This window comes from Verticillium dahliae, genomic scaffold (assembly GCF_000150675.1).
Source record: "Verticillium dahliae VdLs.17 supercont1.1 genomic scaffold, whole genome shotgun sequence".
NCBI classification, from domain to species: Eukaryota; Fungi; Ascomycota; class Sordariomycetes; order Glomerellales; family Plectosphaerellaceae; genus Verticillium; species Verticillium dahliae.
In genome coordinates, this window is record NW_009276921.1 from 1169496 (window position 1) to 1186004 (window position 16509).

General features: G+C 52.7%; 6 protein-coding genes across 6 annotated transcripts; 4 read left to right on the forward strand and 2 right to left on the reverse strand.

Annotated features, from left to right (window-relative positions):
* Positions 1–2595: 2595 nt before the first annotated feature.
* VDAG_00347 (electron transfer flavoprotein subunit beta) lies at positions 2596–3542 on the forward strand (the record flags this gene model as incomplete). The annotated part of the gene is made up of 3 exons (XM_009651724.1): positions 2596–2646; positions 2722–3364; positions 3460–3542. The coding sequence occupies 3 exons, from the start codon at positions 2596–2598 to the stop codon at positions 3540–3542; spliced, it is 777 nt and encodes a 258-aa protein (XP_009650019.1).
* Positions 3543–4892: 1350 nt separating this feature from the next.
* VDAG_00348 (carbamoyl-phosphate synthase arginine-specific small chain) lies at positions 4893–6305 on the forward strand (the record flags this gene model as incomplete). Its single annotated transcript, XM_009651725.1, has 2 exons — positions 4893–5063; positions 5124–6305. The coding sequence occupies 2 exons, from the start codon at positions 4893–4895 to the stop codon at positions 6303–6305; spliced, it is 1353 nt and encodes a 450-aa protein (XP_009650020.1).
* Positions 6306–7114: 809 nt separating this feature from the next.
* On the reverse strand, positions 7115–9103 carry VDAG_00349 (SAP domain-containing protein; the record flags this gene model as incomplete). Its single annotated transcript, XM_009651726.1, has 1 exon — positions 7115–9103. The coding sequence occupies one exon, from the start codon at positions 9101–9103 to the stop codon at positions 7115–7117; it is 1989 nt and encodes a 662-aa protein (XP_009650021.1).
* Positions 9104–10149: 1046 nt separating this feature from the next.
* VDAG_00350 (uncharacterized protein) lies at positions 10150–11716 on the forward strand (the record flags this gene model as incomplete). The annotated part of the gene is made up of 2 exons (XM_009651727.1): positions 10150–10699; positions 10756–11716. 2 exons carry the CDS (start codon positions 10150–10152, stop codon positions 11487–11489), a joined length of 1284 nt encoding a protein of 427 aa, XP_009650022.1. The 3' UTR covers positions 11490–11716.
* Positions 11717–12268: 552 nt separating this feature from the next.
* Positions 12269–12613, reverse strand: VDAG_00351 (uncharacterized protein; the record flags this gene model as incomplete). Its single annotated transcript, XM_009651728.1, has 1 exon — positions 12269–12613. One exon carries the CDS (start codon positions 12611–12613, stop codon positions 12269–12271), a length of 345 nt encoding a protein of 114 aa, XP_009650023.1.
* A 1450-nt stretch (positions 12614–14063) lies between these two features.
* Positions 14064–16251, forward strand: VDAG_00352 (siderophore regulation protein; the record flags this gene model as incomplete). The annotated part of the gene is made up of 3 exons (XM_009651729.1): positions 14064–14434; positions 14487–15046; positions 15099–16251. The coding sequence occupies 3 exons, from the start codon at positions 14064–14066 to the stop codon at positions 15911–15913; spliced, it is 1746 nt and encodes a 581-aa protein (XP_009650024.1). The 3' UTR covers positions 15914–16251.
* Positions 16252–16509: the final 258 nt, after the last annotated feature.

Genomic DNA, 16509 nt, shown 5'->3' on the forward strand with positions numbered 1-16509 from the left:
ATAATATTTATAATTATCGTAAATATATTCGGGCTAAAATAATTAATAGTATTATTTATAAGCGTAATAGAGTACTAGATAGTCTCTTATTATAAGTTATACGTTTTCTTTTATATTTTCTTATTTTCGGGCGCTAGCCTTCTATAGCTTAGTCCTATAATAAGTAAATTCGTCCTATAATATAAAGGGATCGTAATCCTTATTAGGGTTATTAATAGTATAAGTCTATATTAGGATATAGAGTTAAAGCTATCTTAATAAGAGTTCCTCCTTTTAATTTATTTATATATATTTATCCTATTCTTTATTATTTATAAATCTAATATAAAGTATAGTTTATAGTTCCGGGTAAGCTTATTTATAAGCCCTTTCTTCGTTTATATCGATTTCCTAAATCTCTAATATTACTTATTAAGCTTATTTCTAAATTCGTTTTTCCTTCTTAGTAATAATTATTATAGCTAGGGTTCTTTATCCTATAAATACCCTAAGGAATTATCTATTCTATTCCTTATTATCCTTATAGGTTAAGTAATTATCCTAATAATAGAAAGTCTAATTAGTTTTAATATAGTCCTAGTATTAAGTATAATTAAGCTATCGTTTATTTATAGGTTTCTAGGGTTTCTTAGGTTATTAATATTCTCGAGCTATATACTTATTTTTACTATAATTATAGTATTTTATATCCTTAAGATCCTTTAGTTTATTATATTTAATATTATTAAGCTCTATAGGTCCTATATAGGTAGTCTATCCCTAAGCTATATTAATATAGGGTTTATTATATTAATATTTACGTCCTTAATTAGATTAATAATAGGGAATATAAAGGTTCTATAGTCCTATAGCGGGCTTTCGTCCTTTTTCTATTCTACGTTTATATTAGCGATCGTCGATTTTAATAACTATAGTAATATACTCAGTAAGGGTTTCGGGTCTATCCTTTTAGATAAAATCGTCCTTAATAATATCTTTAAATCCTTCATAGAAATAGGCTATAAGAGCGGATTCTATCTAATCGAGTCGATTAGCTAAGAATCGAAACTCTATAATATATTTAATAGCTAGCCCGGTCTATTTAAGCTAAAGGATTTTTCTTTCGTTTTATCGTTCCTCGTTTATATCCCTAAACGCTCCTTTAATAGCTTTTTCGAATACGTTTATATTAACGTAGATATCCTAAATAACTTACTTTATATCTTCTTTCTTAATATAAGTAGAATAGTCCTTAATAAAGGGTTCGAATTAATATAAAGCGTCCCCTTTAAAGTAAGAGGAGGCGTTAGCGACCTTCTCGCCCTAGTATTTAAGTTAGCCTTTATTAGCTTTATAGTATTAGCGTACCTAGGTAATAAAAGATTAAAGTGCTCTAGGGTTATTATCGAATAATTAAAGGGGAAGAGCTTTTATACTCGTTCCGTTTTAAAGTTATTATATTAAAGCTCGGAGCTATTCGTTCTCTAAACGGAGCTCCTAGATTATAGTAGCTAAGTTATTAATACTATTTCCGACGCTATTAATAGATATTATTCCTATAATAAGTATTACTTAGTATTATAAAGTAAACCTATTAAATAAGAATAATTAAAATATTACGACCTAGTAGCTTCTAAAGGGGGAATATTATTAGAGGGTTAGGGTTATTATTTATAGAAGCTTAAATTATAATTCTAAGACGATATAGTATCGTAAAGCGTTACGTACTCGTTATAATAGATATAAAGTAAGACTTAGATTAATTACTATCGTAAGAAAGAATATATCTATAAATCTAGATATCCGTCCTTATATACCCGTCTATCCTATCCTTATTATAGGGTAGTAAGCTTATATTAGATAGCTTACTATTATATTATAATCCTATTATATTAGATCACGGATCACTATGATCCTGATATATTAGTGATCTATTATCCGAGGATCACCCTACCTAGGGATCCTATCATGTGACTAGTTCCTTAGCAGTCCTTATCTTATCGTCGTTCCTGGTTGTCCTGATGCGGGGCTACCTGCGGCCCGTCGTTCGACCCTTGGTTGTTATAGTATCTTCCCGAGTAATTAAGCGCTCTATAGTACTACTAAGCCTTCCTCGAAGCGTTAATATAGGTACGTTCTAGTCGCGTATAGCTTTACGCCTAGTTATACCTCGCTTAATTAAGGCTAGAGCGTTTAAAACGTTATCTTTAGTATATCTCTTTATTCTGAATCTAATAGTATAGTTAGCTAAGCTATATTATTAAAATTGGAAAAGATATCGTAAGAAACCTATTATTCTAAGAGCGCGTTTTAGGTAGTGAAAATGGTTAGTTTAGGTAGGCGGTTGGGGGGGTGGGCGGTTGGGGGGTGGTGGGTCTTATCGGCTATATGCCATGAACTGAGGGGCCAACGTGCGGGTCACGTGCTCCGAGATCCCGAGGTTGGGAGGCCGGTACTAGCCGGTCTCGCACCTGGACTCCACGGGTCTTTTGCCAATGACGCCGATTGTTCGACAGGCCAAAAGTCCACCTCCCGACGTCTCTACCTCGCGCACCCTCGGACCTGGAGAAGCGAAGCATCACATAGCAGAGTAAAGCAGAAAAGAAGAAAACAGAAATGTCTGCATTGAGGATTCTCGTCCCCGTAAAGCGGGTCATTGACTATGCGGTAAGTTCACTTCACGTGCACTCACTCTACTCCTTTGGGAGGAAACGTTTGCTAATGGGAGACCGAAATCCCCAGGTCAAGCCGCGCGTCAACAAGGCCCAGACGGCCGTCGAGACGGCTGGCGTCAAGCACTCGATGAACCCCTTCGACGAGCTGTCGGTCGAGGAGTCGGTCCGCATCCGCGACAAGAAGCGCGCGCCCGGCGGCGTCGAGGACATTACCGTCATTTCGGCGGGCCCCCCGAAGGCGGTCGACGTGCTCCGCACGGCCATGGCCATGGGCGCGGACCGCGGCATCCACGTCGAGACGAAGGAGGGCGAGGACCTGGAGCCGCTGTCGGTGGCCAAGCTGCTGCGCAAGGCGGCGGAGGAGCACAAGTCGAACCTCGTCATCCTGGGCAAGCAGAGCATTGACGACGACGCCGGGCAGACGGGCCAGATGCTCGCGGGTCTCCTCGGCTGGTCGCAGGCGACGCAGGCGAGCAAGGTCGAGTTTGGCGAGGGCGACACGGTCAGCGTCACGCGCGAAGTCGACGGTGGCGTTGAGACGCTCAAGGGCAAGCTGCCCATGGTCATCACGACGGATCTGCGGCTGAACGAGCCGCGGTACGCCAGCCTGCCGAACATTATGAAGGCAAAGAAGAAGCCGTTGGAGAAGAAGAAGCTGGCCGACTATGGCCTGACGACCGAGGCGAGGCTGAAGGTTCTCAAGGTCACTGGTGCGTCTCCCCCCTCCTCTTCTGGGTGTCATTGATATATCATTGATATTCTTGTGATGATGACGAATGCTGATACCATTTTTTTGCTTTTACAGAGCCCGCGCCGAGGCAGGGTGGCGGCAAGGTGGAGGATGTGGACGGGCTCGTCGCGAAGCTCAAGGAGCTCGGTGCTATTTAAAATACAATGGCGTGTACCAGTACCTTTGGCTTATGACGGGTGTACATGCGGAGCTAGTTGAACTAGGATTTGTGCAAAGCAGGGCCGCGTGTTGATTCTGGTGCATGTGTTCACTACCTAAGTCAGGTATGTTCGTGAGCTGGGAGCAGGTCTAATGGCGAATGAAAGGGTTATGACTGCGAATTGGCGCAGATGATTGTGCTTCCTAAACTTTCAAGGCGGCTGACTCCTCGTCACAGCGTCAAGGGCCAACAGCAACGCCCTTAATAGTGGACCTTCACTCAGTGTGCTCTCAAGTAAACTTCCTGTGCAGAAAGGCTCCTAGGAGTAGCATGGGCCACGGAGACGACATAGGGCTCCGCGGCCATCATTTGCTGGCCGGGGGAGCATGCTCCCTCGACGCCACTTCAGGGTCCAACAGACAAGTTCCACGTCTTTCTGACGATCCGCACCGTGCCTGGTGCCCTGATGCAGGGTGGATCACCACCAAAAGAGGTCTGGCAGGAGAGAGCAGGTTCCTGCTGCTGGCCGCCAAGCATTGGATAGGCGAGCAAGAGATAGCGGCAAAGCCGGATTCGCTGAATTGGGTGCATTGGCTGCGCTGCCGCGATATCGGCGGTCATACAGAGACGAGCAGCCAATCAGAAAGGGCCCCGCGTGTGTCAGAGCCCCGACTCAACGGTATCTGGCCTGGAGGGTCCAATGATAAGCTTTTTTTTCTTAAGCAGGCCCTCGCTGGCTGTGCCTGCCTGTGACTCTTCCCACTCTCGCTCTCCTTCTCCCGCATCCATCCTGCATCGTCCTCCGACCGATACATATCAGAAACCTCAAGCGCTCAAATTCTCGTCTCCCCCGACACCGCCACTCCCGCCGTCTACCTTTTTCCACAGCCCAGCTTTGATCGAATTCCGGTCCAGTTGCCCTTATGCACGGGCGCCCGTCCATCTTCACCTCGCAGGTATGTTCCCGCTGCTTGTTGTCCATGTGAGGTCATGGCATGTTCCATGCCTTCCCGCCTACCCCGCTGCCGGTTGCCTCTTCCACCAAGCATCAATTGGGCCCGAATCCTCTCAGTTTTCCTCGCTGCGTCCGCCTCTCATCTGCCTGCATTTGGTCAATTCATCTGCTTTTCAGCTGGCTAATTCTTATCAATAGGACTATCTCTCTGGTACGCCTCACCGCACCCTCAATTGACTCACCGCCCCCTCCCAAAGGGGAACCACTATCGTGTCATGTCCGAGCTAACCCATGAGCAACACAGACCACTTGTGGAAGGCTGCTAGCCCCTAGAAAGTGTTCTTGATCAACCAGCTTCATCCCTCACTTCGACACTCCTTCGAACCAAACATCATGTTTCCCCAATTGACCATGAACCTCGCCAAACCCGCCGCCCGTGGTGCTGCCGGTTTGAGCGCCCGCATCGGAACCCAGCTCCGGTTCGCTTCCGGCAGGGCCATGCCCAACAACCAGCCCCGTGGCACCGCTCCCGCTAAGAACCTCGACGCCACCTTTACCATTCGCGTATGTTGTCGTCGTGGCTCTCGAACTTGAAGATGCTGAACCCCCGCTAATTCATCCTAGAACGGTCCCGTCTTTTCCGGCCGTGCCTTTGGTGCCAACTCCAACATCTCCGGCGAAGCCGTCTTCACCACCTCTCTCGTTGGCTACCCCGAGTCCATGACCGACCCCTCCTACCGTGGTCAGATTCTCGTCTTCACCCAGCCCCTCATTGGCAACTATGGTGTTCCCTCCAACGAGCTCGACCAGTGGAAGCTCCTGAAGTACTTCGAATCGCCTCACATTCAGTGTGCAGGCGTGGTCGTCGCTGATGTCGCCGAGAAGTACAGCCACTGGACCGCCGTCGAGAGCCTCGGCGAGTGGTGCGCCCGCGAGGGTGTGCCTGCCATCTCTGGCGTCGACACCCGTGAAATTGTCACCCACCTCCGAGAGCAGGGTTCGTCCCTTGCTAGGATCTCCATCGGTGACGAGTACGACGCCGACGAGGATGAGAGCTTCATCGACCCCGGCCAGATCAACCTTGTCAAGCGCGTGAGCACCAAGGCGCCCTTCGTTGTTGAGTCGCCCGGTGCCAACCTCCACGTCGCCCTCATCGATTGCGGTGTCAAGGAAAACATCATGCGCAGCCTTGTCAGCCGTGGTGCCTCCGTCACTGTCTTCCCCTACAACTACCCCATCCACAAGGTTGCCTCTCACTTTGACGGTGTCTTCATCTCCAACGGCCCCGGTGACCCCACCCATTGCCAGGAGACCATCTACAACCTTGGCCGCCTCATGGAGACCTCGTCCGTCCCCATCATGGGCATCTGCCTTGGCCACCAGCTTCTGGCTCTGGCCACCGGCGCCCGCACCATTAAGCTGAAGTACGGCAACCGCGCCCACAACATTCCCGCCCTCGACTTGACCACCGGTCAGTGCCACATCACCAGCCAGAACCACGGCTACGCCGTCGACTCGAGCACCCTGCCCAGCGACTTCAAGGAGTACTTTGTCAACCTCAATGACGGCAGCAACGAGGGCATGATGCACAAGACCCGCCCCATCTTCTCCACCCAGTTCCACCCTGAGGCCAAGGGCGGCCCCATGGACAGCTCCTACCTCTTCGACAAGTACCTCCAGAGCGTGCAGCTCTTCAAGGACAACCAGAAGGTCTACCGCGACAACCGTCCGACCCAGCTCATGCTCGACATCCTCAGCCGTGAGCGCGTCGGCGTCGAGCCCGTCTCGCTGGCCAGCGCCGCCTAAATGGTGCAAGCCTGTGTGCCTCTTCTTTCCTTTTTGACGTTGGAATCGGAATGGCCCTCTCGGACGTGAGATTGGAAAATGTCTTGCTGGGAGTTGCCGTGTTGGGATAAGCGGAGTTGTTTTTATATCAATGATCAAATCTGAATATTGAAAGTGCCTGCCAAAACCTTCCAATGTGACACGTCTGTCGAGTTGCATATAAATGAGACATTGAGACACTGGTAATACTATACAGTGAGCGACTTGCCTGTTCCTTCCATATAAGCTGACCAGTAGCTCGGCGTACTGCACAACTTGAAAACAATGATCGCCAATTTGATTGGAGAACGTTCGCCTATAGCATACTTCCTACTCGGTCATCTACACTTACGGGGGCAGTAGTCGTCGACGACTTCTTTTGACAAGGGCTTTGTGTCACGGGCTCTCATGTTGCACGCATCTCACGGACGGCCAGGCCATGTGCAACTTAGCCAACGTGTCATCTCTGTGCCTGTTGCGACACTTATTTTCTGTCCCGAGACCATACAGTAATCATACATCATGTACTAGTCACCCAAACCCGCCCATGCTCATCACCACCACCGGGTGTGTTCCTCGACGCAAATGACCATTGCCTCGGCCCCAGGCAAATCCTCCATGGCATCCCTCCGGCCGTCCGACCGGCTGCCCTTTGCGTGCCTCAGACCGTCCATTATTCGTACCGGGCCTCGAGCGCGTCTCCGTGGTCGCCTTCCAGAACTAAAAACAAAAAAACCCACGGAGGCTGGCGCATCAAGGGCGACTATGTCGATTCTTGTTCTGCGCCCGGTCTAGTAGCGAGGTCTTCCCCTGTAGCCGCCGCCGCCACCGCCGCCGCCGCCCCAGCGATCATCCCTTCGGCCGCCCGGCCTTCTGGAGTCCCCGAAACGATCGTCCTCTCGGCGCGAGAAGTTCCCGCGGTCACCCTGCCTGAACGGGCCGCTCTCGTTGATGCCAGGAAGATAACGATCGCTGAGAGGCCTGCCTCCAGGACCACCAGGCCCGCGAGGCCCACGGCGCGGGGGGCCACGCGGGCCCGGTCCAGGGCGGCGGTAAGATCCGCCTTCGGTGAGCTGCCGTTGCCGCTCGGCTTCTCTGTGCGGGGGGCGGATGCCAATGAAGACCTCTTTACCGCGGTCTACAAAGACATCGCCAGATTCAAAAGTGTAGCGGTTGATTTCGTCCTCAGTACCCATGTCGCGATGGATGTCGCGGGTGTAGTGGGAACGCATCGAGTCGACGCGCTGGCGTGCAAGGTCCTCGGAGACGGTTTGGAATGTGAGCGGAGGGTTTGTGGACGTTGTACGCAGGGGACCGCTGGCGAAGCCAGGGGTTCGGCCGCCAGGGCCACGCGTGTCTGAGGGGCCTCGGGGGCCGAGAGGAGGTTCGCGCCCGCCGCGACCAGCACGAGGACCAATTGGGATGGCGTTGACGCTGTTGCCGCCGCCGGGACCAGAGGGAGGGAATGAAGTCCCAGAGGGGCCGAGGGGTGGCATGGGCCGCGAGGGTCTGTTTGGTGGTGCGCTGTTGGCCAGGGCGGGAGTCGGCGCAGTGCCAGAATCGAGCACCGCGACCACGTTCCCGTCATGGTCTCTTTCGTATCGTATCTCCCACCTTGAGCTCGCAGAAGCGCGTCGACCAGTCTCCGGTTCTTCTTCCAAGATCCAGTCGTGCACCTTCTCGGGCGGCACAAAGTCAACCCAGAGGGGTTTGCGATTGCTCTCGTCTGGCCAGATCACATTGTGAAGCTCGGAACGCACACGCATGGCTTTTGACGTGTCGCTAAATACAGCAAAGGCATGAGTCCTGATCTGATCGAGATAGAATATTTCGATAGCACTCTCCTCTATGGAGTTGGCTTGAGAGGAAGCCAAGTCGAGGAGGTGCTGCTTGACATCTGGGGCCCGGAGAGGCCTCATGAAATTCTTAATGTACAGGGCTCGGGTCGCAGGGTGCGCGGCGGGCTCGATGTTGCGTTCAAAGTCCATTGTGTCGGTTGGTGCGTTGTGGCTGGGCTGGAAGTCGGCTTGCTGTTCTGGTATGGCCAGTCGACCTCGTGCTTCTGGAGTTGGTGAGGGTTGTCGAACAGGTTGCTGCTCGTTTTCGACATTGATGGTTCCAGGGCTGTTTGCAGGCTGATCATTCGTTGGGATGTCATGCATCTCGTGGTCGTCTAGTCTCTCGGCCACCTGCCCCGAATCCGGCAAAGTATTCTGCTCGACGCCGCTGTTTGGGCTAATATGTTGTTCGGTACCCTCTGGGGACACGGGAGGAATCACTTCCTCTTCATGAATCTCGGCAGCAGTAGCCTTAATACGCTTCGGCTCGGGAGGTGGGCTTGTGGAACGGCGTTTGCGCTTTTGCGCGTCTTGTACTACCTCCGACTCTTGGGGAGCTGCGGCAGGCGTAGTAATGTCATTCGAGCCATTGTCATCGACAGCAATAGGTTCGGTTGTGATGTTTTTGGGTTCCGCATATTCAGAATTTGCGGGCGCTCCATCTTGGGTAGCAGCAATAGCAGGAGCATCGAGTGCGTCGGTTGCTAGGGCAGGTGCGCTGGTAGAATCTTCGTTTGCCGCAGCCGATTCTTGATCATCCGCGATCAAAACAGAACCCGTCTCGATGGCTTCGTCTCGCTTCGCATCTCCAGATGTGGCGGTCTGTTCATCGTCTTCATCGAGGCGCTGCACAAGCTCTTGCTTCAAGCCTGCGTGCGGAAGGCCACGGCGTTTGAGCTCATTTCGGAGGTCAACGACCTTGGACTTATTCCAATCGGCCATTGTTAGCACAAAGTTCAGTGGACTGGAAGCATGGGAAGGTCGAGAAGGTTTCGAGCCGTCCGTCGAGTGGCTGGAATTTGTTGTTGGTGTCGAAGTTGGATGTTGGATAAGTTTCTTAAAGTCTATTGATTGATGATGCAATAGGGACTGAGCTCAGGCGACGCGTTGAATTAAGAACCCTCTGATTTGGTGACTTGACAGCCGAGTGCCAATGTACCTTAGGATAGGAGGAGAGTGGACTAAGCTCAGGTTGTCTGAGTATTAGTCGTCTCGTTGCGACGAGACTGGGATGGAGGTAGTTGTGCGCGCCTCCTTGGGTCGAGGTAGGTAGATAGGTAGGTGTTGGTGCTTTGACATGGGCGCGCGTTAGCTGTCGCGAGGTCACTCGCCTCCATGTTGGCAGGTCCAACTAAAAAATTGCCCCCCTTGTCCACACTAGCGCAAGGGCAGAATAGCAGGCAGGTGCACTCTACGTAGGGGTGGTTTTTCTTGAGAAGGGGGGGTGGGCCCAAATGGGGGTCAGAAGAGCCTCTTGCTCTTGCTGCTGCTCCACGTCATGGCGATGGGGCCCTATCGGGATCGATCCAAGCCTCAAGCACAACGAGGTTTGTGGCGTCGACGCGTTCCTGAACTGTGCTAGTGGCCTTGCCCAGTGACCCCTGGACTCGATTCCATTGTGACGACTCCTGTCTTGTCTTGTCTTGTCCCATTGACAGACCCCGGCATATTGAGTTGGTAACAAGCGAGGTGCCCTCACTGACCGCTTTTCTTTGAGGCAGCTCAAAGATCGTCAAGTGTCAAAGACGAGAAACAATGGAAATTATTCGACATGATGAATATGAGTTCTACAAAAAGCCAGCGAATTCGTTCCTTCCTGCCCATGTTTCTGTATTTCCTTCGCTTGGTTCAGCCTGTGACAAATCTGCAGAGGCTCCGTGCCTGAGACCAATTGACAGACTTTCCCTACACCGCTTTGACGACTGACGCTTTCTCTCAACCTTGACCGTTTTTTCATCGACGCAGGGAACTTCCAAGAGGAGGAAACAATGGCAACGAGTCGGGATCTCCAAGGTTCGACACCTTCTACGCCGGCGGAAGCCCGTCACCCAACGGAGGCCGATGTGCCAACGCCACTCCTATTGAGTCGTGGGAAGAAGCGCAAGACGTTGTCGCCTGCCCAAGCACCTATACGGCCCCGTGACTCCTCTCATGCCTCCCAAGGTGTTTCTTCGACACCAAACTCGACCACGCCACCACGTCATGGGGACAGTGAGCAACATGGACACGCGAAACGGCCTAGGCGTAGCGACTCGCACCAAGGTCTCAGCGGCGACCTTGCTGACGAGGTCGACCCACGGGAAGAACAGGACCACTTCGATGCCATGGCGGATGAGAAGAAGTTCTTCCCTGGAAGCGCTGCGTGGGCCGACGACGAACTCCGACTATTTGAGACACTGTACATGAGGCAGTACAACCCTCTGCTACCGAGAAAATGGGACATGGATTTCAGGGGCATCCCCATTCCCGGCGTGTTGTTTTCAAAGAACGATGACGAGACGCCCGTCATCTGTTCCCAGTCTGGCAACGAGTTTAAAGGTAGGTTGGCATCTTCTTTTCGTCAGTCGATACTCTGGTCGCTAATACAGTCGCAGCTACCAAGGCTTTAATTCAGCTGATCGAATTGACATCAAGCGTCCGTTCACTGATGCAGAGCGGGCAGCGTGACAAGGTACCTATCTGTATACGCAAAGAGCTCGAAGAGTATGCAAGGTGGGCTGCCCAGGATGGAAGCTACGACAATCTCGACATAGTTCCCAATGTCATCATAGACATTGTGGATACCACGGTCGGCAGTATCAAGATTGAAGAGCGCATGCAGAATCGGCTGAGGACATTGGCCGCCAGACATCGTGCATATTGGCTGATCAACCGCTCGGGAAGAGCTGTCGTGCCGCGAGACGGAACACCAGATGGACTTGTGAAGAGCGAGTCAGACGACGATTGCACCGCAAACTCGCAGCGACACAGCACTTCTCCCCTTGTCATCAAGCGCGAAGACGGGGGAACGGAAATCGTCCATCTGACGGACGAATCAAAAAAGCAGAGGCCCAGTATCGAGTCGCCATACATGCAACAGCCGCCCGTTCTGTACGGCATGTTCATTGTCAACGCCACCGTCATGATCCTGTCCATAGATTCAGCAAAAGAGGATGATGTTGCGCAAGTCAGCTACCAGGTGGAAGTCGGGTTTAACGTGAAGAACCAAGGCGTCTGGAACGCCATCACGGTGGCCATTGTCATGTGCCTCGCGAGAGACCACATGATGACCTTGACAAAAAACTTTGTTCAGCTGTCTGATGACGCCGACAGCGACCCCGACGCTTAACAATGACATGTGGCCTTGCGGTTGCAGAGCAAGACGAACAGGAGGAAAAAGATTGTATGATTGTTTTTGGGCGGAAACTGACTGTATGGTTGTTGCGCTGTGCGGCTTGCGCTGGATGCTCCACTGTCAACGATTCAAATGGCTGTTACGGAGACATTACCCGCTTAAGCATTATGGATACCCTCTACACTGTATAATGACTATTCAATAGATGAAATTAACTCTCTAGTGATGTATTTTGCATTTGCCATCTTCTACGAGAGCTACACATGCTATGTTTAGGGTCACGGCACTTTTTGTATCCGATTTATTAGCAATACAACGAAACCCGAGGCCGCTCGCTCCTGCGATCGGTCCTCGGCATTGCAACTTAACTCCTCGAGGCCTGGTTACCAAAATCCGGGGGGTTAAGGGGGGGGAGGGCCTGCGTGGCCATGTTTTTCTAGGGGGGTTGCATTGCATCATGCCGCTGGCCGGATAAGCCTGCGCTGCTTCCGACATGCAGGAGAGAGACAGCGCCCCTCTGCCAACGCAGCATAGGTAGCATAGCATAAGCATGAATCCTGTTCGCTGAAAGCTGAGTTGGGTAAAAATCGAAAATAAAATAGAAACAAACAAGCGAGCATGTTCATGGCTGATATTACGTACAGTCCACTTGGGATGTTCCTGTAACCAACCACTGGTTCATGACTGGCCTCCAGTCGGCGATCAACTCGCTTTTTTGTGTTCGTTTTTTTTTAGCTTCGCTTCTCGACAAGCTGGCACTATTTGCGGGGTGCCTATACCATGTACGTAAGCGACAGGCAGAACGAGGGGTTGGGCCAGGCAGCCCCAAATGTGACCATCGACCGGAACTCGGAAGACCATCTGGGTCGACCACCTTCCAGGCTTCGAGGAGGGCCCGTCTGGTTGGGAGCACTCCACTTGGCTTGCCCTCTGCCGGGCTCCAGACTTTGCACCGCAGTAGTGAGCTGATAGGAAATGATTGCGCCGGATCGGATGTTAAACATGCTATCTTGGTCATCTGTTCTACCATTTGGGGTCGATGCGCCGGGCTCTTGAGGATCCCTCTGGGTTGCCTGGTTGGATCGGTAAGAGACATTGTCGACAGAGACGTGCATCATGTTTTCATAACTACAGCCAGAGGCTTTTTAAACGAAAATTTCCAAGCTCAAATGTGGCTTCGTGTCGTAGACAGTTGCATGAAATGCGAATGCCGCTTTGAGGCGGATGAGGTTGCGCATCCAACCGAGTCGCGTCAAGGCGGCGGATGCTCCCCCCCGAGGCGTGAGACTAGGGTGCCCTCTTCAGGCCAAGCGTGAGCCAGGGTTAGCAGTGGGTCGATGGGTTCTCCCAATCATATCGTGTTGGTTGTATTTCTCCTCGACATGATTGGTGCATATAGAGACCCCCCCTACATGTGCCAATCTGCCAGTGACCATCTCTCGGCATCACACCCATTTCATCATTGTTCACTATTCAGGTCTGCGCCAGCCCCAGAACACGTCTACCAGCCGCCGCCGCCTCGTGCCTGTGCCTCCGTGCCGCATATGCCCAGCAGGAGCACAGGGAGACAAGACAGACAGAAAGACAGAAACAAAGACGCCGGACAGGAGCCGATCTGATCTGTCAGATCAAACCAGTTTTCTCTAAAGTGGCAGGCGCATCCCCCCCCCCTTCCATCCCCCCCGTCCACCTACCTGCCTTTCGCCTCTGCCTCTTGCCTGCCTCATCCCACAGCGTTGGGACCGCAGCCAACCACACGCCCCTCGGCCTCACCAAACACACCACCTCCATCAGCCTGTTCAGTGGAACACACCCTGTCGTTCTCCGGTTTCTCTGGAGCCCACCTCATCCTTCGACCACGTCTTTCAGGCTGGACGGCACATCTGGACGACTCCCTGACGCCCTATCTGTTCGGCATGCATTCTCTGTCGACAGACGACCATCTTCCCTAACGCTTACGGTCGTCTCACCCCTACTTTACACCTTTCAGCGGCCCCCGATCCCTCTCTTTCTCTCCCTCTTCTCCTTCTATCTAGCCCCGCTACTTGAGCCGCCAGAAGACACTGCTGCACGCCACGGCATCCCCGTCTTGGCTCTCGAGCCCGTCCCCCTGAATAGGGAACAAGTAACAAGTAGTGGCAATACCCACGTAGGCACGTTTCTGGACTCACGACGACAAGGACCGACATCGCAACTCGGGCTTTCCTCATCAACCGTGACTGGTGGTGAAGCAGCAGCATCTGCCGCCGTGGTCCAGTACACAAAGGCAGCAACGGGTGTGATCAACGACGACTCACCGCCCGATCACCGTCTGTTGCAACGCGGGGCTCAGGACCCAACGTCTCTGGCGACATAGCCACTGCACCCAACTGGCCCCCCCGAAACCGCCCCCCCCTGTCCGTGTACTACACCGACACGACAACGCCTGTCTCTCGCTGTGGTCCAGCGATTCGCCTCCATCTTCGACCTTCTATCGGCCTTTTCTCAGCCCCTCCTTCGCCCCTTGCTTTGTTCCTCGGAACGCCCACCCTCTGCTGCAGCCACCGCGTAACTGAGCACTGCTTGCACATGGCCATGTCGGACGTTGCCCGCTCTGCCGCGCATGGCGCACAAAGAGACACCACATCTGCCTCGAGAACAGCACTCCCTACGCAACGAAAGTCGCCCGCAGCCCAGCACGACATCAAGAACACGATCAACGGCCCCGGGCCATCTGCTCGACCTACGCGGGAAGCCGGCGAGCAAGCGACAATACCACTTCGGGCGGCAGAGTTTCGCCGCAGCCTGTCCAGTGATGCCATGTCGACCTCCCAGGCGCCCAGCCCGGCATCAGAAGTGGGAGGAACGTCGCCCACGCAAACTAGGACTGGCGTCAGCGCAAGCCCCGCACCGACGACTGCCTCTACCTCGTCTCAGGGCCATGTTGGCCAGGTCTGCAGGTAGGACTTTTCGACTTGCCCGTCGCCGATGTATTGTGCTAATCATCCGCAGCAACTGTGGAACGACGCAAACCCCTTTGTGGAGGAGATCGCCCCAGGGTACCACTATCTGCAACGCTTGCGGCCTGTATCAGAAGGCACGGAACGCCTCGCGCCCTACGTCCCTGAAGAAGAAGCCGCCCCAACTCGTGTCCGCCAACTCGCGAGCCGCGCCAACCAAGATCGCCCCGGCTCCAGGTCCCGGACCCAAGTATCCAGGGGGGCCAGCACCGACCTATGTCACCGAGGAGCGGGTGCCTACCGGCACGTGCCCGGGTGGTGGAAAGTGCAATGGTACAGGCGGTGCCGAAGGATGTGGTGGATGCCCCGCCTACAACAACCGAGTCTCGAAGTCTGCGCAGCTCAACCCCCAGCAGCAGGGTCAGGGTTGCGGTTCCACTGGCCAACAGGGCGATCAGGGGGTGGACGACCCCTCGGCTCCGATCGACATTGCGGCTTTGCAGATCCAGAACCAGAACACCACGGTTGTCATAGCCTGTCAGAACTGCGGGACCACGACAACGCCACTCTGGAGGAGGGATGAGAGCGGGCATACTATATGTAATGCTTGCGGTACGTTCGAGTCCAGTGCCTACTCCCTTTTGAATGGTACTGACAAAACCAGGTCTCTACTACAAGTTGCACGGTGTTCATAGGCCTGTGAGCATGAAGAAATCTATTATCAAGCGGAGAAAAAGAGTCATGCCAAACGCGTACGCGGGAAGCGACTGGAACGAGGAGTACGACGGTTCGGAAACGCAAAGTCAGGCACCTGAGGGCAGCCCAGAAAGGGGCAGCATGAACGACGATGGATCTATCAACCTTGGCCTCCGACTTCGTCCTCACGGCCTTCCCCCTATCCTGCCCTCAGCCCCAAACTCCTCAAGTCAACACAACACAACTTTACCGTCGGTTGCCGACCTGGCGGGCTACCAACCACCCACGCACCAACGACCCTCCCTCCCTTCCAACGACTCGCACTCGTACGAGAACAGACTCGCCCCGATCACGTCGATTACCCATGTTGCAGACCGACAAGCGTCCATGTCACCTGCGTCGTTCGCCTCACCGTCTCGCAAACGATCATTCTCCGCCGCCGATAACGATAGTCTCCCGACCCCGGATGGAGGACCGGAAAGCTCAAAGCGGCTTTCCTCGATCAAATCAATTCTAAATCCTTCGAATATGGCGCAATCACAGAGCGAAGAGGCGGGAGAGATGTATTCGCGAGCAACTCGCGCGTCACCGGGCTTTGCACCAAGCCCTGGATCTTACTCCAATACAGGAGGCATGTCTTCACCAACAGCCAGCGGTTACCCGCCATCGCAACCAGTACAAGATGATGGGAGCAGACGCATGGCCCTGGAGCAAGAAGCACGCAGGATGAGGGAAGCCCTCGCGGCGAAAGAAAGAGAATTAGCGAGCCTATCCAGGCCATGAAATGACGGAAACTAAACGCTACGATGAACCTTGGAAAAAGAGGCACGCCGAAAGGCTCCTCTACTGTTTAGAAACGGAGTCTTGGGATGGGAACCCTTGTGTCTTTTAGCATTAGGAAGGGGCCCGGACAGCTGCTGGCGCATTTTGGCGGAGCAAGGAAAACAACAGCAACGGCATGCTGGTGGTCGACAACCTAGATTTGGCGTTTCGTTTGCCGCATGGTGAAAGAGATACCGACAAAATGGGGGGGGTTAGGCACGGAGTTGAATGCTTCTCGCGGAGCTGTCATGACGGTACGCCGTATTTTAGAAGAAACCTTCATTCAAAAGGCTTTGCAGTGATTCTGATAGCATCTGGTTCCCATATGAACATCCATGGCGCGCTATACGCTCCGGCTTTACTTTTGCCGTGATTATGGCTTTTTCTACGTATCATTGTTGATTTATCATCCCCCAAGGCTTACACGTGGATGGCATGCTCGTGGCTTTGAACACAGCCCTCGACATGAATGGTGCAGATCAGGAACGAGTCAAAACCACAGGAAAGTAGGTTCAGTCGAGTACTACGGCTATTGAACGCAATGGATCATGCTTTGA